Source organism: Dreissena polymorpha, chromosome 1, assembly GCF_020536995.1.
Source record: "Dreissena polymorpha isolate Duluth1 chromosome 1, UMN_Dpol_1.0, whole genome shotgun sequence".
Taxonomy (NCBI): Eukaryota; Metazoa; Mollusca; class Bivalvia; order Myida; family Dreissenidae; genus Dreissena; species Dreissena polymorpha.
The window spans coordinates 35,139,421-35,160,900 of record NC_068355.1 but is presented as its reverse complement, the minus strand read 5'-3'; the positions used below and the strand labels follow the sequence as shown (position 1 = coordinate 35,160,900).

General features: G+C 36.0%; 1 protein-coding gene and 1 long non-coding RNA gene across 5 annotated transcripts in view; one reads left to right on the top strand and one right to left on the bottom strand.

Annotated features, from left to right (window-relative positions):
* The window catches only part of LOC127876684 (uncharacterized), a 203,952-nt gene extending 194,558 nt beyond the window's left edge, over positions 1-9,394 (bottom strand). For both annotated transcript variants that reach the window (XM_052422088.1, XM_052422078.1), the window contains exon 1: positions 8,973-9,394. In XM_052422088.1, the coding sequence (XP_052278048.1) occupies positions 8,973-9,310 (338 nt within the window). In that variant the 5' untranslated portion in view covers positions 9,311-9,394. The remainder of the gene's footprint in view (positions 1-8,972) is intronic.
* The window catches only part of LOC127876921 (uncharacterized), a 119,513-nt gene that overhangs the window by 33,378 nt on the left and 64,655 nt on the right, over positions 1-21,480 (top strand). The window lies entirely within an intron of this gene.

Sequence of the window (21,480 nt, the reverse complement as noted above, 5' to 3'; positions counted from 1 at the left end):
CGCTCGGCTGTGGGTGCAGTTTTGAAATATGGGCTATAAGTTGTAGTAGCAGCCATTGTGTGAATACGTTTTTTGTCACTGTGAATGGTGGTGGTGGTGGTGGTGGTGGTGGTGGTGGTGGTAGCAGAAGAAATAGAAGTAGTAGTAGTAGAAGTAGTAGTAGTAGTTGTAGTAGTAGTAGTAGTAGTAGTAGTAGAGTAGTAGTAGAAGTAGTAGTAGTAGTAGTAGTAGTAGTAGTAGTAGTAGTAGTAGTAGTGGTAGTGGTAGTAGTAGTAGTAGTAGTAGTAGTAGTAGTAGTAGTAGTAGTAGTAGTAGAGTAGTAGTAGTAGTAGTAGTAGTAGTAGTAGAAGTAGTAGTAGTAGTAGAAGTAGCAGCAGCAGCAGCAGTAGCAGTAGTAGTAGTAGTAGTAGTAGTAGTAGTAGTAGTAGTAGCAGCAGCAGCAGCAGCAGCAGCAGTAGCAGTAGTAGTAGTAGTAGTAGTAGTAGTAGTAGTAGAATGCATTACAAAAATGCAGTTAGCCTTACATTTGGTAAAATTTAAATATATTACAAGGGAGGCAAATCTGTAACAATAAATTTAAACTTATTGCATTTGTTTCCCCTGTAGTGTATTACCTCCCCTGTCCTGCTTATATTTATATTAATCAACAAAATTAAACATTAACACAATTTTTAATATACTAAATATACAAAAAATCTCATACTGTGAAACCATTATTAATCGTCAGACATTAATTTTCATAAATTTCGTCAGTCGACCGATCGGCGAATTTAAAATCCTAACGAACAATAATGCTCTATGTTTGAATAAAACAAACACTAAGTTGAACAATATTTTAAAACTTTACCGTAGACATGAGGCATTAAATTCCAACATAATCCATGCACACATTCACTGCTGTTTCGTAATCAAGATTAATCCAGTTTTGACACAAAGGGATGTTGATTACACAAGGTACTTAACTGACACGTTACACTTCTTTAAAACGCGTGTGCAGTACAGCTGTATCGAATGCGTTGACTTCGTTTATGTAGAATGGTAATGAATTAGCGCATTGTTTATAACTTTATTACCCATTAGGTGCATTGTGTTTTTCAGGGGTGTTGCATATTAGCCTTCACGCAGCGAATGCCATGAAAGACAATAAACCAAATGAAAAGATGACGACGTGTGATCAACATGCGTATTTATCACAAATTAATAAAGAATATTTTAATTGCTGTTTGTTGTTTGATTGTTTGCGTTTAACCACACTTATTACTATTTTATATGTATCAATTTATTTATTTTTAAATTATTGACATTATTGATTTATATAACGGTAGTTTACTTTTTAAGAACAAACACACACATAGAGTTTATAATTTTAATGTTGATATCAGAATAAAAAAGCATTTTATTTGAAAAAAAACCCACTGAACAATCTGGAACCTCTTTCGTATAACACAAACAGTTTTTAAACGGTATTGACAGCATTTTAATAAAAATCATACCAACTAGAACACATACCCAAGAAAATAAACAAAAGTGACTAGTTTGATTTGCTATTTGATAGAATAAGACTAATTGGCAATTGGCTGCGTTGTTACAAACACTCGTTAACGGTTATTCGATCCCACTTGCCCGCTAATCATAACAATGAACGTGTGAATGGCATACATTAAGAGGGTCCATTACTGTCCCTTTATAACAAAAGACTAGTTAATTGGCATGTGACAAACAAGCCCCACCTCCTGCAGTGATTTTCAAGCATGTTCCCGCATTCGTACCACGATTTTTCGCAACTGCGATTGATCGCGAATATGTATTACACACAAATCGGATATTGACTGACGCATTTTTATTAAATTCAAAATAAAAAATCGGCGAATTTAAGTGCTGACGAAATCGTCATTTTTATAAAAATGACGAAATTTTGTGCTGTCGAAAATAAATGGTTTCACAGTATTCTGATAATATTTTTACTGATCCACTGTATTTTACTAAAAGGATGATGTTTCATTGGACTGATAATTATAGATTTAGGATTACGGACCAGTTGCTTCAGTAATATTGTTCAGAGTGTGCCGTGTTGGCCGCGTATGCATTCTTGAATTATCATTCAAATAACCACTTTACTATTTCGAGTCACCGTGACCTTGAACTTTGACCTAGTGACCTCAAAATCAATAGGGGTCATCTGCGAGTCATGATCAATGTACCTATGAAGTTTCATGATCCTAGGCCCAAGCGTTCTTGAGTTATCGTATGACAACCACCTGGTGGACGGACAGACCGACCGACAGACCGACATGAGCAAAGCAATATACCCCCTCTTCTTCAAAGGGGGGCATAATTATTTTAAAGACAATAACAATAACAATATAACTTGTTTGTGTGTTGTTTTTAAAAAAATTATATAACGCATAAAAATGAATGTTCGATTTAAATGAATTATGCATGAAATGCACACTTTCCACGAGGATACCATCAAGGTTTTCATCAGAAGTCTCCGAAGTAACTGACCACGATTTTATCGTAGAGGAGTACACTTAACGGATGGATTAGATTGCTTGGTATAACTAAGACACTGACATTATCGATTGGTATTTGCACGGGGTTATTAATGTATGACTAATTCACAATTGCGTGTTTTATTCACATTGCTGATCTCATGCGTTCTTTTCGAGTGTCTATAATTGACAGGAGACTTTAACAACTCAAACTTCCAAACACCATTACTGACATGGCGGGCAATAAAACAAACAATGGAGGTGTGAAGCCGTTTGCCGGTTGGCATGTTTTGATTATAGCCCAGCTACACAAAACTTGACAGGTGACGCAAATTGCTCGATAATCACAACCCCAAGCTTAACAAGACATATGAAAACGTGTAAACAAACACAACATCAATTATATTAACACATTTGAAAAGCAAGAAAAATCAAGAAAAATAATCATAAATATATCAGGAAAGACCTTGCCGACATACTATTGTAAATCAACAAGTGCCCCCAAATAAATTGTGTAACCCTAGTACAGTAGGGAATAATATTGTGGGAAAAAACAATAAAATCTAAATGAAAATGGCTTCCTTGTTTTTCATTTTCTTCTTCAAATTTATTTGATTTCAATGCTCTCTACGTACCTGAAAAAATAGAAAATACTGATGTTAACTTTATAACGTTTGTCCATCTATATTCAGATCGTAAATATAACACAATTATTAATATAGTTACAGATAAAAAAACAGGGAACAAAATGATGTGAGTTACCGTAACTGGGTAACTTACAGGGAAACAATGTCTTGACATGGCTGTAGTTGTGCATAACGCGTATCAAGTTTTTAAAATAAAATTTGGGGGTAAAAAAGTGCGCCTTATACACAACGTTTTACGGTATATGCATGTATTTGCGGATGACAACACAGCATGACGATACGCAGGACCTATATTATAGGCTATACTTTACCTGTTTTATAGCCCCTTAAATAAATAAGCTCAAAAATTATTACGCTGTCCGTTTATAACGCTGTTGCGTGGCTTGGACCCCGTCATCCGCGTTATATTGGAGTTACAGTGTATTGTGGAACACAATTGGTCTACGGACCAATGGACAAACGGACTAAAGAACAGATGCAAAGCAAAATAACCCTGCTTCATAGAAAAGGGTCCTCTATTTCTAAATATAGTCTGAGTATAAATATTCTAGCCTGTGATAAGCCGCTTATGACATGCAACCCAGCGAGTTTTTTTCTTCTTTATTAAGTACCTGTAAAAAGTATACTTTCCCAATTGAAGAAAAACAACGAAATTCCAAATTGCTGTCAGAAAATTTCCAAAAAGAAAGGCAAATTCATTCAATTTTTTTCCAAAAGTGCATTTTCTGCAAGTTAACAAACAAGTACAAGAGGGCCATGATGGCCCTGTATCGCTCCACTGCTGAAAAAAGGCTGAAAATATTCTCGGCATGTGCAAATACTTAAATATAGGCCCTATTTAAGCACATGTACACTTTTGTGACACCCGGGGCAGGGTCAAATTTGACCCCAGGGATAAAATTTGAACAAATTTGGTAGAGGACTATTAGATGTCACTACATACCAAATTTGATAGCTCTAGGCCCGATGGTTGTGGACGAGAAGATTTGTAAAGTTTTCACAAAATAGATCCTATATAAGCATAATAAAATTATGTTTAATTTTGTGACCACCGGGGCAGGATCAAATTTGACCCAAGGGGCATAATTTGAACACATTTGGAAGAGGACATTTTGATGTCTCTACATACCAAACTTGATAGCCCTAGGCCCAATGGTTATGGAGGAGGAAATTTTCATCTTTGTGACCCCAGGGGCATAATTTGAACAAATTTTAAAGAGGTTCACCCCAGAAACATTCCTGAGAAATTTCATCAGAATTGGACGAGTAGTTTAGGAGAAGATGTTTAAAGGAAAAGTTAACGCACGGAAGTACGCAAGACGGACACTTAACCATGACATAAGCCACGCTGGCCATTGGCCAGTGGAGCTAATAAAATGAGCACTTACACTGAACATGTCAAGCCAAAATGAATGTAAATCAATATTGGAGTTTATTTTTACTTTTAATACCAAGCAATTAATAAAAACCTATAATTCACAATCGGAAGATTTAACTATGTGGTTTTGTGCCCTAATGTTTGCCAATTGATAAGATACAGGTACTTTTTTTTTTAGGGAATACAAGTCAGCTGCAAACCTGGTCTTCTATCTCCAAGTATGTTTTGTTGTTATTTAACCTATTGTGATTATTTAGCTTTTGTTGTTGTTACATGATCTATTCATGGCAAAGAAAATATGCCATTATAAATTGTTATAAAGGAGGATCCAAGAGATTGGTCTAATAAATTGTTTATTTAAATGTGATATTGAAATTTCATACAGTAGCAAGCCTAGTGTCAATGATTGTTTTTAAATTGGGTTATATGAATAATATTTTGCAATTAACTTTATACTCTACATAAGAAAAATTACAACTTTTTAAAAATTTGTTAAAAATATATTTTACTTTTCTTCTCATTATTTGCAAAAAATGTTTAAATGGCAGCAAAGCAAGAGCATATCACTCTTCATTAGCTATTTTCACATTCAAAATGTTAATTTCCCAATTTTAATGAATTCAAAGACACGAGAGATGTTTATGATTATATTACAGACAATTTTTTTTACAGTTAAGTGTACTTAATAGTGAACACAGTGGACTGCACATTTTCAACAAATATACACAGACCAATGTCTTAAGTAACTAGAAATGGCGAGGGAGAGGCCGACGCATATCTCCATGCTGCATGTTTGACCCAGGGGCGCTCCAGGGTTGGTATTGGGGCCATGCATAGTTGAGATTGACCATATTGTCATAAAAGATCTTCAGTATCAATTTTAAGTAACTCAGTGTAGAAATGAAGAAATTAATGCAAAATAACCTAAACAAAATGAGTGAAAATCTCTGACCCGGCCCCAGCCCAACCCACACAACTTTTGACCCAGGGGTCAGATCAGAATTCCCAACAGTGCACTGTTGCACATATGCTCATACCTACCATGTGTGTAAGTTTCAAGGTTCTAGTGCTAATAGTGTAGGAGGAGATAGTGGCCAGAAAGGACAGCGGAGATCACCACATAAGGGCCACTTTTTTTCCAAAAAGCGTGGGGATAAAAAAGTTTGCAAATAATATTCATATTCAACTAGAAATATATAAAATTAACTTTTTTCTCAGCAACGAAACATGACAGGTATCACTAAAGATGCCATTTAACAAAACAATAAATTGTAACATGAAAAGTGTAGTAAAAAATTCCTGTAAAATAATGTATTTTCTTTTACTATCAATAATTATTTATTAAAAAAAGAAACCAAACATGCACTTGCTAATATTATGTTCTGGAACATAAACAAGAGGACCATGGGCCCTAGGGCACTTACCTGAGGCCCAAATGGACTAATATATTATGAAAAGGTGGATTCATGAATATTAAAAGTACTTTGTGAAACATAAATATTTAATTTCTTGGTATATTCTTTTTTTCCGCTTTGGCCAAGATATCATTACAACAAATGTTTTGACCAAAAAGGACATTTTATAATGGTAACAAGATTTTTTTTCAAATATGATCTTAGCATGACCTAGTTTTTGGCCAGGCATGACCCATGTTCAAACTTGGCCTAGAAATTATCTAGACAACTTCTGACCAAGTTTGGTGAAGGTCCGATGAGAACTACTTGAATAAGAGAGCGGACACGAATAGTGTGACAGAAGGACAGACAGACAGACATACAGACTGACCGACCGATGGACAGTGCGAAAACTATATGCTGCTAGTTGGGGGCATAACAATTCTGCTATACAGAGATGGGTACTAAAGCCCGACGTGAAATGACTAGATATTTTGTGTTGAATGATTATCATTTGTTATTTTGTATTAGCTGGTATCTTATTGTATATGAGGTAATTATTATAAGTACAAATATATAAAATAAAAATAAGAAACTTACATGCTTTATTATGTCATAGAGTAAATTAACAAATCCTTATTTCTTTACAATATCTCATCATACGAAATCAATATCTATCTATTTTAATATTAACCTGAATTCTTTTCAAACAGTTACTACAGTTCAGCTAACAACGTAACCAGTTTTATCACTAAACCTATTACACGCATGATTGGTTCGCGGCGTTGGTCAAGTGGAAAGCGCAAGTAACCGCGCATTTGCCACTTGACCGCCAGAACATAAACAACTTATATATCTTTGATATATTGTTCTGCGTCATTATTACAGGTTAGTGATAAATCAATTTATAAACTTTAAACTTTGTATTGTTAATAATCTCTGTTTTAATTAAATGCAACGTAAGGTATTGATTGTATTTATTGCATTTATTGTATTTATTGTATTTATTGTATGTATTGTATGTATTGTATTGACTGTATTTATTGTATTCATTGGATTACAATATTGCCATGTTTTTACAAATGCTATTACTGTTATTGTTGTATAATAATGGTGATTAATGTAGGCATTTGCCACTTGACCGCCAGAACATAAACAACTTGTATATCTTTGATATATTGTTCTGCGTCATTATTACAGCCCTTCACATGAACCCTTTACACAAATTTGCCGAGAGCTACGTCGACAATTATATATACCATCAAATGTGCATAAACAATTCAACAAAATATAATACATTTCTAAGTGGAGAAATAAAAACAAGTCAACATTTTGGAGCTTTATAACCTGCTATACCTGCAAGTTGGGTTAGAGAGATGAGCCCAATACCAATAGGCTATTCACGTTCCAAGGAAATGCTGCATAATGCCCTGTTTACATAAAACACACTTCAGGTTGTAAATTCTACCTGATACTGGAGTGGTGGTACGTAAATAAAAAAACTGCAGAAAAAATAAACACGCATTAAACCACTGTCAAATTATTCATGCTTTGATAGCTGGAAAAAAGTTTCAAGATGATACCTCATGACTATTATTGAGTAATTTCACTTTGTTCATATGTACAGATGGATGTCCAGAGGAAGGGATTAACATACAGAGTAATGGCAAACCTATAACCTGTAAGATACTTTGTTACTATTATTGAGAAATTTCACTTTGTTCATATGTACAGATGGATGGTCAGAGGCAGGGATTAACATACAGAGTAATGGCAAACCTGTAACCTGCTTTTTATACTAATTCTCTTGGTCAATTATCCTGTCATCCCATTTTATATGAAAATACTTCTAGTTCAATTTGTATGAACTGTCACGGCTTTCATTATTTCCGTGGTAGTTAAACATGTTATATTAATGTGACTTTTTTTGTGCTAAGCCCTTTTTGATGTTTAAAATGTTGAACCATATACCTAATGTATCCATAGGAGTGGAAGGGTTGCTGTTCAACAAATGGCCTAGGTTTTTATACCTGAGCAGAGTTACTTTTAATTTTTATTTTAAATAATTTGTGTGTTATTAATTGAATGAAATACAGGATTTGTAAAAAATTAATCTAAACAACAAAAGCTATACTGAGATGGGTACTAATGAGTATATGAATAAAAATAACTTGTCCATTTGTGCTGAAAAATGCTTCAAAATTGAGAATAAAAGTGTTGTAAGTATTATATTCGCTAATGTTTAACGTACACAGCTCCATGGAAGATAAACAAAATGTTGAGATCTACAAAAATCATTTTTTTGGAAAACTTTCCATTCGAAATTTTTAGGTGTTATTTGGGAAAACATACTTTTTTTGCAAGTATCTTCAGTTACTTTCCGAGACATTGCAGGATCTACTTCAGCGGACATACAGACTGATGGACAAAAAGAGGGACATACATACATAAAGATAGGTAGGGTAAACCTATAGTCCTCGTAAGTAAAACTTGTAGTGAAATAAACATGTACATTTATAAGACACTGTTTAAAGTTCGAAACATCAAGGTTTTAAGTTCAGTTGAGCTAATTGCAATTTAAATTTCAATTCATGTTGTTTTTGTAATATCCTGAAGAATTGTTTATATAATTGCCCTTAGATAGCAAAATATTGTCAAATCCATTCATAGGCACAAAATTGTTCTTATTGACTGGTTCACAATGATAACACAAATAAAGGATATTTGTTTGCTTTGGTAAATCATACATTTTCATTCATGAGCAATCAGAAAATTAATATTTTCCAATTGGCCCATGAGCCACAAGTAGACATTTTTTATTCTTTTTTCTTATTCTTATGATCACAAGTCATCCAAATGTAAAGTGTTTAACGGGATCATAATGACAACAAATGAACGTAAAGCACATCATTGCACAGAAAAATGTTAAGGTTATTAATACTTCTTGCTTTTTTCACTGTTTAAAATGATGAGTTTCAACATTTCATTTAAAAATATTTTCCTATTGTTGTAATCATATTATAATGATAACTAAACAACTGAAGAGTGACAATATTATTACCTGTGTTGATCAGATACACACTGAGGGCAGCACAGCTGTTCGTGCAGGTTGCAGAATTGGTCAATTTTATGTTCCTTATGAACATCACAAGTTTGTAGAAAATCCACCACCTTTTTTGAAACTGGCCATTTATCTATATCAACCCTTCCAATAGAATTATGTTTTGCGAACAATTTACCATGCAGATGAATACAGTTTCCACAATAAAATCTTTCACACTGTTTACAATAGAAGTCAGCACTGGTCTCAACAGTATTCTGGTCTTCACAGGCATTACAAATATAGTCCTTCACTTCATTAGAACTGCACTCAACTGAAGACTGAGAACTTGTTGCCATTTTGTAGATTAACTAGTTTTAACAAAGTCACTTTCTGACACTATAATTACAAACAAATCTGCATCAGTATAAAAACATATGATACATACATAAATATTATATACTATTTATATTAGATCAACAATTACCACTTATAACATGACTCAGAAAATATTATTTGAACTTGTCCAACGTATAATTCTAAAATCTCTTTGCTGCACAGTTTTGTGAGACTAGTGACCAGCCTCACTACGTCATGATGTAAACTGTCACGTGAGAACATGTACAGTGTTAGTTTACTTTAAACCTACTGGAATGAAATTGTAAGAAGTGCATTCAATAAAATGCTAATTTAAACTGACTTAAAGCACAGAATACATATAGTACAAATGACTGCCCAGGTTAACAAGAATGTTACATTTCATTTAAAACTAATTTCAGATGGGCTATGTTATGACATTTGAACTTAAATTGTGGCTTTGGCATGGGCCTTATAAAGAATACCTTTTAAACAATACAATATAGTCACTACTTATAAAGAATGTAAAATTATGCCTATGCTAGCCAAACTTATTTAAAGGGACCTTTTCATGTTTCGTTTAATTTACTAAATTAAAAAAAAATGTTTCAGTTTCACAAATTTTCGTTGTAGTTATGATATGTGTGAGGAAACAGTAATACTGAACATTTACTGTGCTCTAAAATATCCATGAAATGCATCTTTGACGATTTAAAAACGTGAACATTATAAAGCATTGCAACGCAAAACAATTGAATAATTTGTGGAGTTCTGCTGCTGTCGTTATATTTTGTGAAACTACAAGGACTGCTCATATAAAGTTTGGAATAAATCAATCTTTATATATAGTATGAGCACGGATGGCAGAGTGGTCTAAGCGATATACGTTTACTCCAGGGGTCAGTGATTCGAGCCGATTTGAGAAGTACTTTTTTCTTTCGATAATATTTTTTACTAGAGCTTTTTAGATCAAATGTTTACATTTATCAATATAAAGCATTTAATGACAAATATCAATGCCGTACATGCACACATCTTTGAAAAGGTCCCTCTTAAGGACAAAGTTTTATGGATTGGTTTCTTATATTTTACATATGATCTTGGACAGTGAACCTTGGACCTAGGGGCCTGGTTCTTGCACTTTATACTCTTTCAAACCATATTTGTAACTTCTACCAAATAATTAGAAAATCTATCTTATTGCAGTGGACAAAGTGTTTTCTTTATGTCTCCTTCAGAGTTCATATGATAACAAGAATATGTTTGTCAGAAACACTATGTACCCTTCTGCGCCGCTTTGAAGCTATATATTTGGCATTTGACCTTGAAGGATGACCTTGATCTTTCACCACTCACAATGTGCAGCTCTATGAGATACACATGCATGCCAAATTTCAAGTTGCTATCTTCAATATTGCAAAAAGTTATGGCAAATGTTAAAGTTTGACGCAAACACACAAACAAACACACAAACAAACCAACAGACAGGGTAAAAGCAATAAGTCGCCCACTTTAATGGTGGGGGACATACAAAGTTTGTACAAATAACACCAACAAACCTCTTTTTAGATTAGTTGAAAGTATAGCAAGTAGGATTACACTTGTTTTATTTAAACCATGAAGATAAATTAAAACAAGGGCTGTTTGTAAAACATGCATGCCCCCCCATATGGGCTGTCAGTTGTAGTGGCAGCCATTGTGTGAATACGTTTTTGTCACTGTGACCTTGACCTTTGACCTAATGTAAGTTATCATCCGGAAACCATTGTACTATTTCGAGTCACTGTGACCTTGACCTTTGACCTAGTGACGTGAAAATCGATAGGGGTCATCTGCGAATCATGATCAATGTACCTATGAAGTTTCATGATCCTAGGCCCAAGCGTTCTTGAGTTATCATACGGAAACCACCTGGTGGACGGACCGACCGACAGACTGACGGACCGACAGACCAACATATGCAAAGCAATATACCCCCTCTTCTTCCAAGGGGGGCATAAAAAATTGGGGGGGGGGGGGGGGTTTGGGGTTAGAGGGGGGTAATAATGTGGGGTGGGGTCATTTATTAGATGTTTATAAAAAATGGGGGTGGTGGCGGGGTGGGGGGGGTAGGGGGGAGTGAGAGGGAGGTATAATGTGGGGTGTGGTAATTAATTTGATGTTTAAAAAAAAAATTGGGGGGGGGTGGGGGGTGGGGGGGGGGGGGGTGGGGGGGGTAGGGGGGAGTGAGAGGGGGGTATAATGTGGGGTTGTGGAAATTTATTAGGGGGGAAGGGTGGGGGTGAGGGGTAGGGGGGGGGGTGAGAGGGGAATAATGTGCGGTGTGGTAAATTATAAGATGTTTAAAAAAATTGGGGAGTTGGGGGTGGGGGGGGGGTAGGGGGGGTGGGGGTATAATGTGGGGTGGGGTAATTTATTACATGTTTAAAAAAATGTTGAGGGGGTGGGGGGGTAGGGGAGGGTGGGGGTTAGGGGGTGAGAGGGGGATATAATGTGGGGGGTGTGGTAATTTATAAGATGTTTAAATAAAACAATTCATATTTTAGGTTACTATATGCACACTGCCCTGCGTTTGATATGTTAGGTTATTATATACACACTGCCGTGCGTTTGATATGTTAGGTAACTATATATACACACTACCGTGCGTTTGATATGTAAGGTTACTATAAAAACTGCCGTGTGTTTGATATGTTAGGGTTACTATATAAACACTGCCATGCGTTTGATATGTAAGGTTACTTTATACACACTGCCATGCGTTTGATATGTTAGGTTACTATATAAACACTGCCATGCGTTTGATATGTTAGGTTACTTTATACACACTGCATTGTGTTTGATATGTTAGGTTACTATATACACACTGCCGTGCGTTTGATATGTTAGGTTAATATATACTCACTGCATTGCCTTTGATATGTTAGGTTACACTGCAGTACACATATGTTAGGTTACTATATACACACTGCCGTACGTTTGATATGTTAGGTTACTATATACACACTGCCGTGTGTTTGATATGTTAGGTTACTATATACACACTGCCGTGTGTTTGATGTGTTAGGTTAATATATACTCACTGCATTGCGTTTGATATGTTAGGTTTCACTGCAGTACACATATGTTAGGTTACTATATACACACTGCCGTATGTTTGATTTGTTAGGTTACTATATACACACTACCATGCGTTTGATATGCTTTTGTTTTGATATGTAGTTAAAGCGATAATAGAAGTGGTTTGAAGTGGTACCCAATCTTATCTTCATACAGTTCAAACGACTTGGTCGTAACGCATGCAAAAAAATGAAAGCAACCGTTGTAACAGCTATGTACAGAACTATTCACAAACAGAATCAACAAAATGTACCTCTCCAAATAGGGCTCTTATAATGCCCCTCCATCCAAAGATAATTGTTTATGAGGTCAACATAAAGTTACAGTTCTTTTGAGACGAGAAACAAAGTAGTCTATAATGTGATAAAGCTGAAACACTTTTTTGTTCTGAACAGCAAGAAATAAACTCTGTGTCTTATTAAACCCCCTTTATGTGGCTGGCTATTAATTATTTTATTCTGGGGGGAGCCCTTACAATGATGTTTGATAGTGACTGGGTTTGTTAACATAACAATGTTGGTTCGTGTTCGGAAAATTCTGGAAAAGATATGTAGTTTCGTCTTATTCTTAATTTATTTAACTTCATTTTTATCAGGAAACATAAACATATTAAATCTTAACCCTTGCATTTGTAGAGGGAGATGTATTAAATGTTTTGCTATTTATTTCAATACTACGCTTTAGTGACCTCCATATGCAGAGAAGCATATTGCTTTTAATAATTTTGAACACTTATTGACCTCTTATTGAAAAAAATTGACTTTACTTGATGGACATTGTCCTTTGGTTTTACACTCTGTATTAGTCTTATTTCTGTCATGTTTAAATCCATCCATGCTTCATAACAAGGTTATAATCCAGACAATACCTTGACTTCAACCTTTCAAAGGGCATTGGTTAATATGTGCAAGTCGCTCTGTCTAACAACACTGGTAAATCATGCAAACTAATTTGAGAATATACATGTATTAAGGCTGCATAAACTGTTGCTGCAAACAAAGGGGATATGTGTAGATTAAATCCATTTGACCTTTGACCGTGACTTTGGTCCTGGACATAGGGACCTGTTATTTGCAAGTTCACCACAGATATTTTTAGATACATCATGCTGATAAAATATAACGAACACTTATCCAACAGTCCACGCGCCATTCATAATATTCTAGCCAGAGCAGCTGATACTATGCCCTGGTTTCCAAACACCATTATACCCAGCCTGATACTATGCCCTGTTTCCAAAACCACCATATTACCAGCTGATACTGTGCCCTGTTTCCAAACACCATATACCAGACTGATAACTTAGCCCTGTTTCCAACACCAATATACCAGCCTGATTACTATGCCCCCTGTTTCCTAACGCCATATACCAGCCTGTACGATGCCCGTTTCCAAAGCCATATACCAGCCTGATACTATGACCCTGTTTCCAAACGCCCATATTACCAGCCCTGATTACCATATGCCCTGTTTCCAAAACACCAATTACCAGCCTGATACTATGCCCCTCGGACTTCCAAACACCATATACCAGCCTGATACTATTGCCCTGTTTCCATAACCACCATATTACCAGCCTGATACTTATTCCCTGTTTCCAAACACCATATACCAGCCTGATACTATGCCCTGTTTCCAAACGCCATATACCAGCCTGATACTATGCCCTGTTTCCAAACGCCATATACCAGCCTGATACTATGCCCTGTTTCCAAACACCATATACCAGCCTGATACTATGCCCTGTTTCCAAACACCATATACCAGCCTGATACTATGCCCTGTTTCCAAACACCATATACCAGCCTGATACTATGCCCTGTTCCTAACGCCATATACCAGCCTGATACTATGCCCTGTTTCCAAACGCCATATACCAGCCTGATACTATGCCCTGTTTCCAAACACCATATACCAGCCTGATACTATGCCCTGTTTCCAACGCCATATACCAGCCTGATACTATGCCCTGTTTCCAAACACCATATACCAGCCTGATACTATGCCCTGTTTCCAAACACCATATACCAGCCTGATACTATGCCCTGTTCCAAACGCCATATACACATCTTTATCCTTAACTGATGCCCACATTTCAGCTGCTTTTACAAATGGTGTAGGTCTAAATAGTGAAAACATTTATCAGTAGCTCTTGTTATTTGATTGCACCAGAGATGTGCGAATTATTTACTATGCTTATTAACTGCTAAATGCATGTCTTAGAATTAATATAGCAATATGCCAGGACCAATGCTGACCTTGTTCTATATGCAACTAAAATGCCTGCTATAATTTGGACCAACGTAATGTTAAGCCAGTTCAATAAGAATAGGGGAATTCACCTCTTATATCGTGGATATGCATATATTGACATATGATGCTCACAATTTGTATGCAGGTATATACCAGTACTTCTTGGCATGAAGGTGGGGGAGGAACACAGCCAGCCATGAAGCATGTGAACTTGAATATACATTTAGTCAACTTAAATTACTTGCATTAGCATTTTGTGGGGATTGATTCACACAGTGCTTATTTCACCATTTTGGGAATAGGCCCCGGTTCCTTTGGATTGGGAAAACTAGCGGCCATTTAGACTAAAATTGGGAAAATAGTGTTGATTTGTGTTTTTGCTATAAAATGTGTGGGTTTAATTGAAATCTAAAAAATAATAAATTTTTTTTGGAAAACCTTCGATTATCAGTTTTTCCATGTTGAATGAGTCAGATACAGGACTCGATTTTGAATGAAAAAAAACACTGGACACATTGAATCTTTCCAAACAAACCACAGTTGTTGATTTTATACACTCTTTGTTTCATGGATCGGGGCCAATTCCCTTGATATACAGTATAATAATTAAGTGTAGGGTAATAATTAAAAGGTAGTAATAAGTGTAGGGTAATTGTGTTAATGGATTGCAATTCTCCTCATTGATATCTACACACACATAACGTTTCATATTCCAAATCTTATAGCCTATATGAGATATAGCCTTAACAAGAGCTGTGTTTGTGAAACACAATGCCCCCACTGCGCGGCTTTCAAGCCATATATTTGACATTTGGCCTTAGAGGATGACAGTTGACCTTTCACTACACAAATGTGCAGCTTCATGAGATACACATGCATACCTAATATCAAGTTGCCATCATCAAAATCGCAACAGTTATGACCAAGGTTAAAGTTTTGGGACAGACACACACATCATACCAGGACAGACAAACACTATTATAGACAGACGCATACAATGACAGACAGACAGACAGGCCATATCCCGATCATTCGATCCGAGGCATAAACAGTTTCTTTGATTGGCATTTTGTTTGCAGATCACCAAATTTTAGGGGATTATTTCTATATAAGTCTTTCAGTTAAAGATCCATGTTACAATAGCACATGTCAGAACAGAGGAGAGTGTACTGGTTTCCACGGCAAAGATAAAGTATTTTTACGGATGGGTGGTGGGACAATTCTGTGAGATAGGTATACATTTGCAGAAACAAATATTGCTTTAAATGGTATTACCCGCTTGATATATTTTTACTCAGATTGTTGTTAATTAATTTAAATGAGCCGTGCTCTGTGAAAAACGGGTTTAATGCATGTGCTGTAAGTGGTTCGTTCCAAGATTAGCCTGTGCAGTCCCCACAGGCTAATCAGGGACGAAACTTTCCGCCCCTCTAAACTAGATTTTTGCAAAGAAGACTACTCTCTGTAAACCAAAACATACCATAAAATGACAAGTTCTCATCTTTGATAGCCTGTGCAGACTGCACAGGCTTATACAGGGTTACCACTTTACGCACACGCATTAAAACCATTTTCACAGAGCATGGCTCATTCTAAGTAAATGTGAATAGTTTTATTCTAAGTAAAATTAAAAGTGAATTATTAAATAAAGCTATCGCAGTTTAATTTGAAAATATGTATGACAAACAATGTGTTTGTGAAACACTATGTCCCCATATATTTGACCTTTGATCTTGAAGAATGACCTTTACCTTGACCTTCACCTCTCAAAATGTGCAGCTCCATGAGATACACATGCATGCCAAATATCAAGTTGCTATCTTCAATATTGCAAAAGTTATGACCAATATTATAGTTTTGGGATGACAGAGTGACATAATGACAGAGTGACAGAATGACAGACAGACAGGTCATTAACAATATACCTGATCAATGATCCGGGGACATAACAACAACAAAGGGCAATAACTCTTAAAAAAGTGCAGGGTTATGGTTCTTGTGCATTGCACATCTTCCCATTAATTTCTACACAACCATGAAGTTTCATGTTTAAATCTTGTAGCATATCTGAGATATAGCCCTGAAAAGTTATATCCCAAAACAACAAACACTTTTCACTATCAATAGACCATCTGTCTATAATCTTCCGTGTTAAGAAGAACACTCACTGTTCTCAAGCACTGGTTTAAGTGTGTGGTTATGACTTGGTATTAAAAACTTCCTTGTGCAGTATTTAGAGGTTGAATATTAAATTACAAGAATGTAATTTGACCATACAAATTGTTCAATTAAAACTTCCAATAGCATTTGCATCGTCTGTGCTCTAAACTTCGAAATGGTGTTGTAAGTCTGAGAAACATCACACACTTAATAATGTAGTACAGTGACCCCGCGTTTATCCAGACACGTCTGTTCTGGTAGAAATTTTCTAATAAACAAATCTTCCGGATTATCGAACCAGTGCCTTTTCGAGAGTTAAATATTTTACCTTATGACATAAACCTTATGTTTATGTACATTTACATACTTATTTCGCATCAAAAATGATATTTTCTTGTTACGCAGACATTTATTTGTTGAATGAAAACAATAATTGAAGTAGAGCTTTGTCACAGATGTGACGTATTCCCCACGTGCCGCATTGACACAGACTATTTTGCATGTTGTCTTCACAAAACAAGAGAAACTAATTTATGGTGATTTTTAAGAATTATTATGCCATTATCATTTATAGCCATTTTGATTTTGAACTCTTGAATTCTTCACATGACACACAGTCCAATGACTGTGAACAAAATTAATGTACAGAGTCATTTTAAAATCTCACAATGAATGACATTATATACTTATGGCACAGACAAGCTCATTTATGTCCATTTGTTACCTTTGAACTCAAAGTATGACCTACACCTTGGATATATCGACGTAATTCGTTCGCTTGACACACCGTCCAATGATGGTGAACAAAAGAGCCAAATGATTTTAAAAACTCACATAAATGACATAGTTATGGACCCAAGCTCATTTATGGCTATTTTTTACCTTTGAACTCAAAGTGTGACCTTGACCTTGGAGATATCAACGTAATTCTTTCGCGCGACACACCCATACAATGATGGTGATAAAATGTGCCAAATGATTTTAAATTCTCAAAATGAACAACATAGTTATGGCAAGGACAAGCTCATTTATTGCCATATTTGACCTTTGAACTTTAAGTGTGACCTTGACCTTGGAGATATCGACGTAATTCTTTGGCACAACACACTGTCCAATGATGGTGAACAAATGTGTCAAATGATTTTAAAATCTCACAATGAATGACATAAGAGTTATGGCCCGGACAAGCATTTGACCTTTGAACTCCAAGTGTGACCTTGACCTTTGAGATATCAACATACTTTTTTCACACGCCACAAGTACCAAGTCATTTTAAAATCTAACGATAAATAACATAGTTATGGTCCGGACAAACTTTCAGTTTTAAAACACACTAAGTGACCCCCGTGACCTAGTTTTTACTGGCATGACCCATATTCAAACTTGACCTTCACATCATCTAGATACAACTTCTGACCAAGTTTGGTGAAGATCAGATGAAATTTCAGGACAGACCGACAGACCGACCGACGACGGACAGACCGACAAAGTGACTCCTATATAGCCCCCATTACCAATGGTAATTGGCGTACATAAAATGTTTGTAAAACAATATATACTAAAAGTGTAACCGAAATTGTACATTACACACATCAAGGGTGTTGAAGGCAAATGACAATAAAATATAAACTGCGAAATGATTTAAATAGCGACACGTAATGTTGATGTGTTTTAAAACGGATTGCTTAAATAATCCTAGCACAACTTTTCACACCGATGACGGTCTGATTGTAATCAGCGTCTTAATTGGTCGCGTGTTCAGCTCATTAAAGACCTTTAAGAATATCATTGTATCATTTAAGATGCATTGTGTAATGCCGACATCAATAATAGTTTTAAGTCGGAGTCGAATCATGTTTAGTCACGCCTTTTAGCTTTAGCGCCTAAACACAATAATATTTCACACTCGGTGAGCGAGCTTTTGTTAAACGATGGGATAGCAATTAAGCCTAAAACGACAATACTTCGAGAGCCTCGGTGATTGCGCTTTTATTTATACGGCGGGTGGGCGATTAAGCCCCCATGTTGGGAAGCATCCCTATTAACGAGACATAATACAGCTAAATACACAGATCGGTGTCGCAAATTCCCAAGATTCCGGACATAACGGGGCAAAATATTGCATAATAAATCCGTTCCCCTTGACTTACGTCTGCATCACGAGATTCCGGACTATCGAGATCTGGATAAACCGGGGTCACGGGGTGTCACTGTATTATATTAATGCAAATGTGGAAAGTGAAAGTAAAAGCACAACAATGATAATATTAACAAAATAGATTCATTAAATTGATTCTAAATACTCTAAATTAAGTATTGCTTACAGTCCTTATCATATAAGAAAAACAAGAATATAAGTAAAACTTATCAATGCTCCCCAATAATGCTCTATTATGGGTTTATTTTAAGAATGAGTTCCAGATAAGGCAATATATGTGCAAATCAATGAGCCAGAACAATTAGTTATATCTGCATTGAGAAAAATTGTAAAGGAAAAACCTGACAATATGCACAAGTCCACCCTAACAGGACACTGTGATCAGTTTCACCATATAGGAATCATGATCAAGTTTCTGAGATATTTGTGTAGAGTATTTAAGAAAACATTATGCACAAATTATACATATCAGATTATAAACAAGACCTTCAGATGACAGCGCGCTCTACTATTCGAGTGCATGACAGTATAACATAAGCCAGCATGAAGAAATTGTTTATATTCAATAATTTATAATGGAAGATCTTCAAAAGTAAAAAAAGGAAAACAAAAAATTGGGGGGGGGGGGGGGGCGGGGGGTAGGGGGGGTGGAGGGGGGGGGGGTGATGAGGGGGGTTAATGTGGGGTGTGGGGCATTATTGGACGATCTTTCAAAAATAAAAAAAATGTTGTTTTTTTTTTGGCGGGTGGGGTAGGGGGGTTGAGAAGGGGGTATAATGTGGGGTGGGGTCATTTATAAATCTTTCAAAAATAAAAAAAGGAAAAAAAATGGGGCGGGATGGAAGGTGAGGGGAGGGAGGCAGGGATTCTGGGGTTGGGGCGTGGGGTATTGTTGGGTGGAATCATTGTGTTATTCAGGTTAGTGTTGTTTTGTCAAAGTATTAATAAAATCTGATCATAAATAAAGAAGTTAAGGCAATTAATTTAAGCAAATGTTAAATTATCTAAGTATAAAAGAGGCCATAATTCTGTAAAAATGCTTGAAACAGTTGTCTGCTCTTGTTTATAGGTTGGGGTCATGTTAGTAAACAAGTATGCAAAATGCAATATGTCAAGGACAAAGGAAATATTGGGGTGGTAGTGCGCAAACTTTAACAAGATTATCAAAAATATGCATATTCTTAGTATAAAAGGGCAATAATTATGTCAAATGCTTGATACAGTCGTCTGCTCTTGTTTATAGGTTGGGGTCATGTTGGTAAATAAGTATGCAAAATATGAAAGCAATATGTCAAGGGACATTGAAAATATTTGGGGTAGTACGAAAACTTTAACATTTGCACGCAAACGCCAACGCGAACGCTAACGCCAACGCTGGGTGAGTAGGATAGCTCCACTATATATTTTCATATATAATAGTCGAGCTAAAAAGCATTAATAATACAAACAAGGGACACGCACAGAAATCAGGTATTCCAAATTTAATGCATTTTTCAATCAATGTTATAATATTTAAATCATATAAATAGTATTTAATAATCTATCAGATTAATTGAGTGTCTGTATTATTGGCTGATGTTTTAGCCATTATATTTGTTCATTGATTTATTCTAAATATATATGTATATTCAACATGTACAATTTAAAAACTTGCACTTCCGACCAGCATACACTTTTCATTTGGGAAGCGTACTGATAGCAAGCATTAAAAGAGTCGGGAATCAGTACTGAGATGTAAGCTGGGGAGGCGTAGTAATGAGTAGTAAGCATGATGAAGAGACACATTGGAAAACCCATGATAATTTCGGAATCAGTACTGAGCAGTAAGCATGAAAAAACCAGAGAATCAGTACTGAGTAGTAAGCATGAACGCCCCACCACTGAAAACATGAGAATATCGGGATCAATCAGTACCGAGTAGTAAGAATGAAAGAACCTCTATGGATAACCATGAGAATATCGGTAGTCAGTACGTAGTAGTAAGCTTGAAAGAGCCGGGAATCAGAACTGAGTAGTAAACATGGAAGAGCCGGGAAATAGTACTGAGTGGAAAGCAGGGTATTCAGTTACTGAGTAGTAAGCAGGAAATCAGTACTGAGTAGTAAGCATGAAAAGAGCGGGCGGGCATCAGTACCGTAGTATGCATGAAAGAGCCGGGAAAGAGCCGGGACAATCGTATGAGTATAAGCATGAAAGGCGGGGAATCAGTATTGAGTTGTTAAAGGGAATCAGTACTGAGTTGTAAGCAGGGACTCAGTACTGAGTAGTGCGCATGAAATAACCAAAAGGGAAAGCCATGAGAATATCGGGAAGCATACTGAGTAGTCAGCATGAAAGAGCGGGAATCAGAACTGAGTAGTAAGCATGAAAGAAAGAGCACACAATGGAAACCCATGAGAATATTGGTATGCCATGGTTGAGAAGACAGACCATCAAGGGGTTAATTTGGTAAACATGTTCCTTCTAGAATGCACTTTTTTT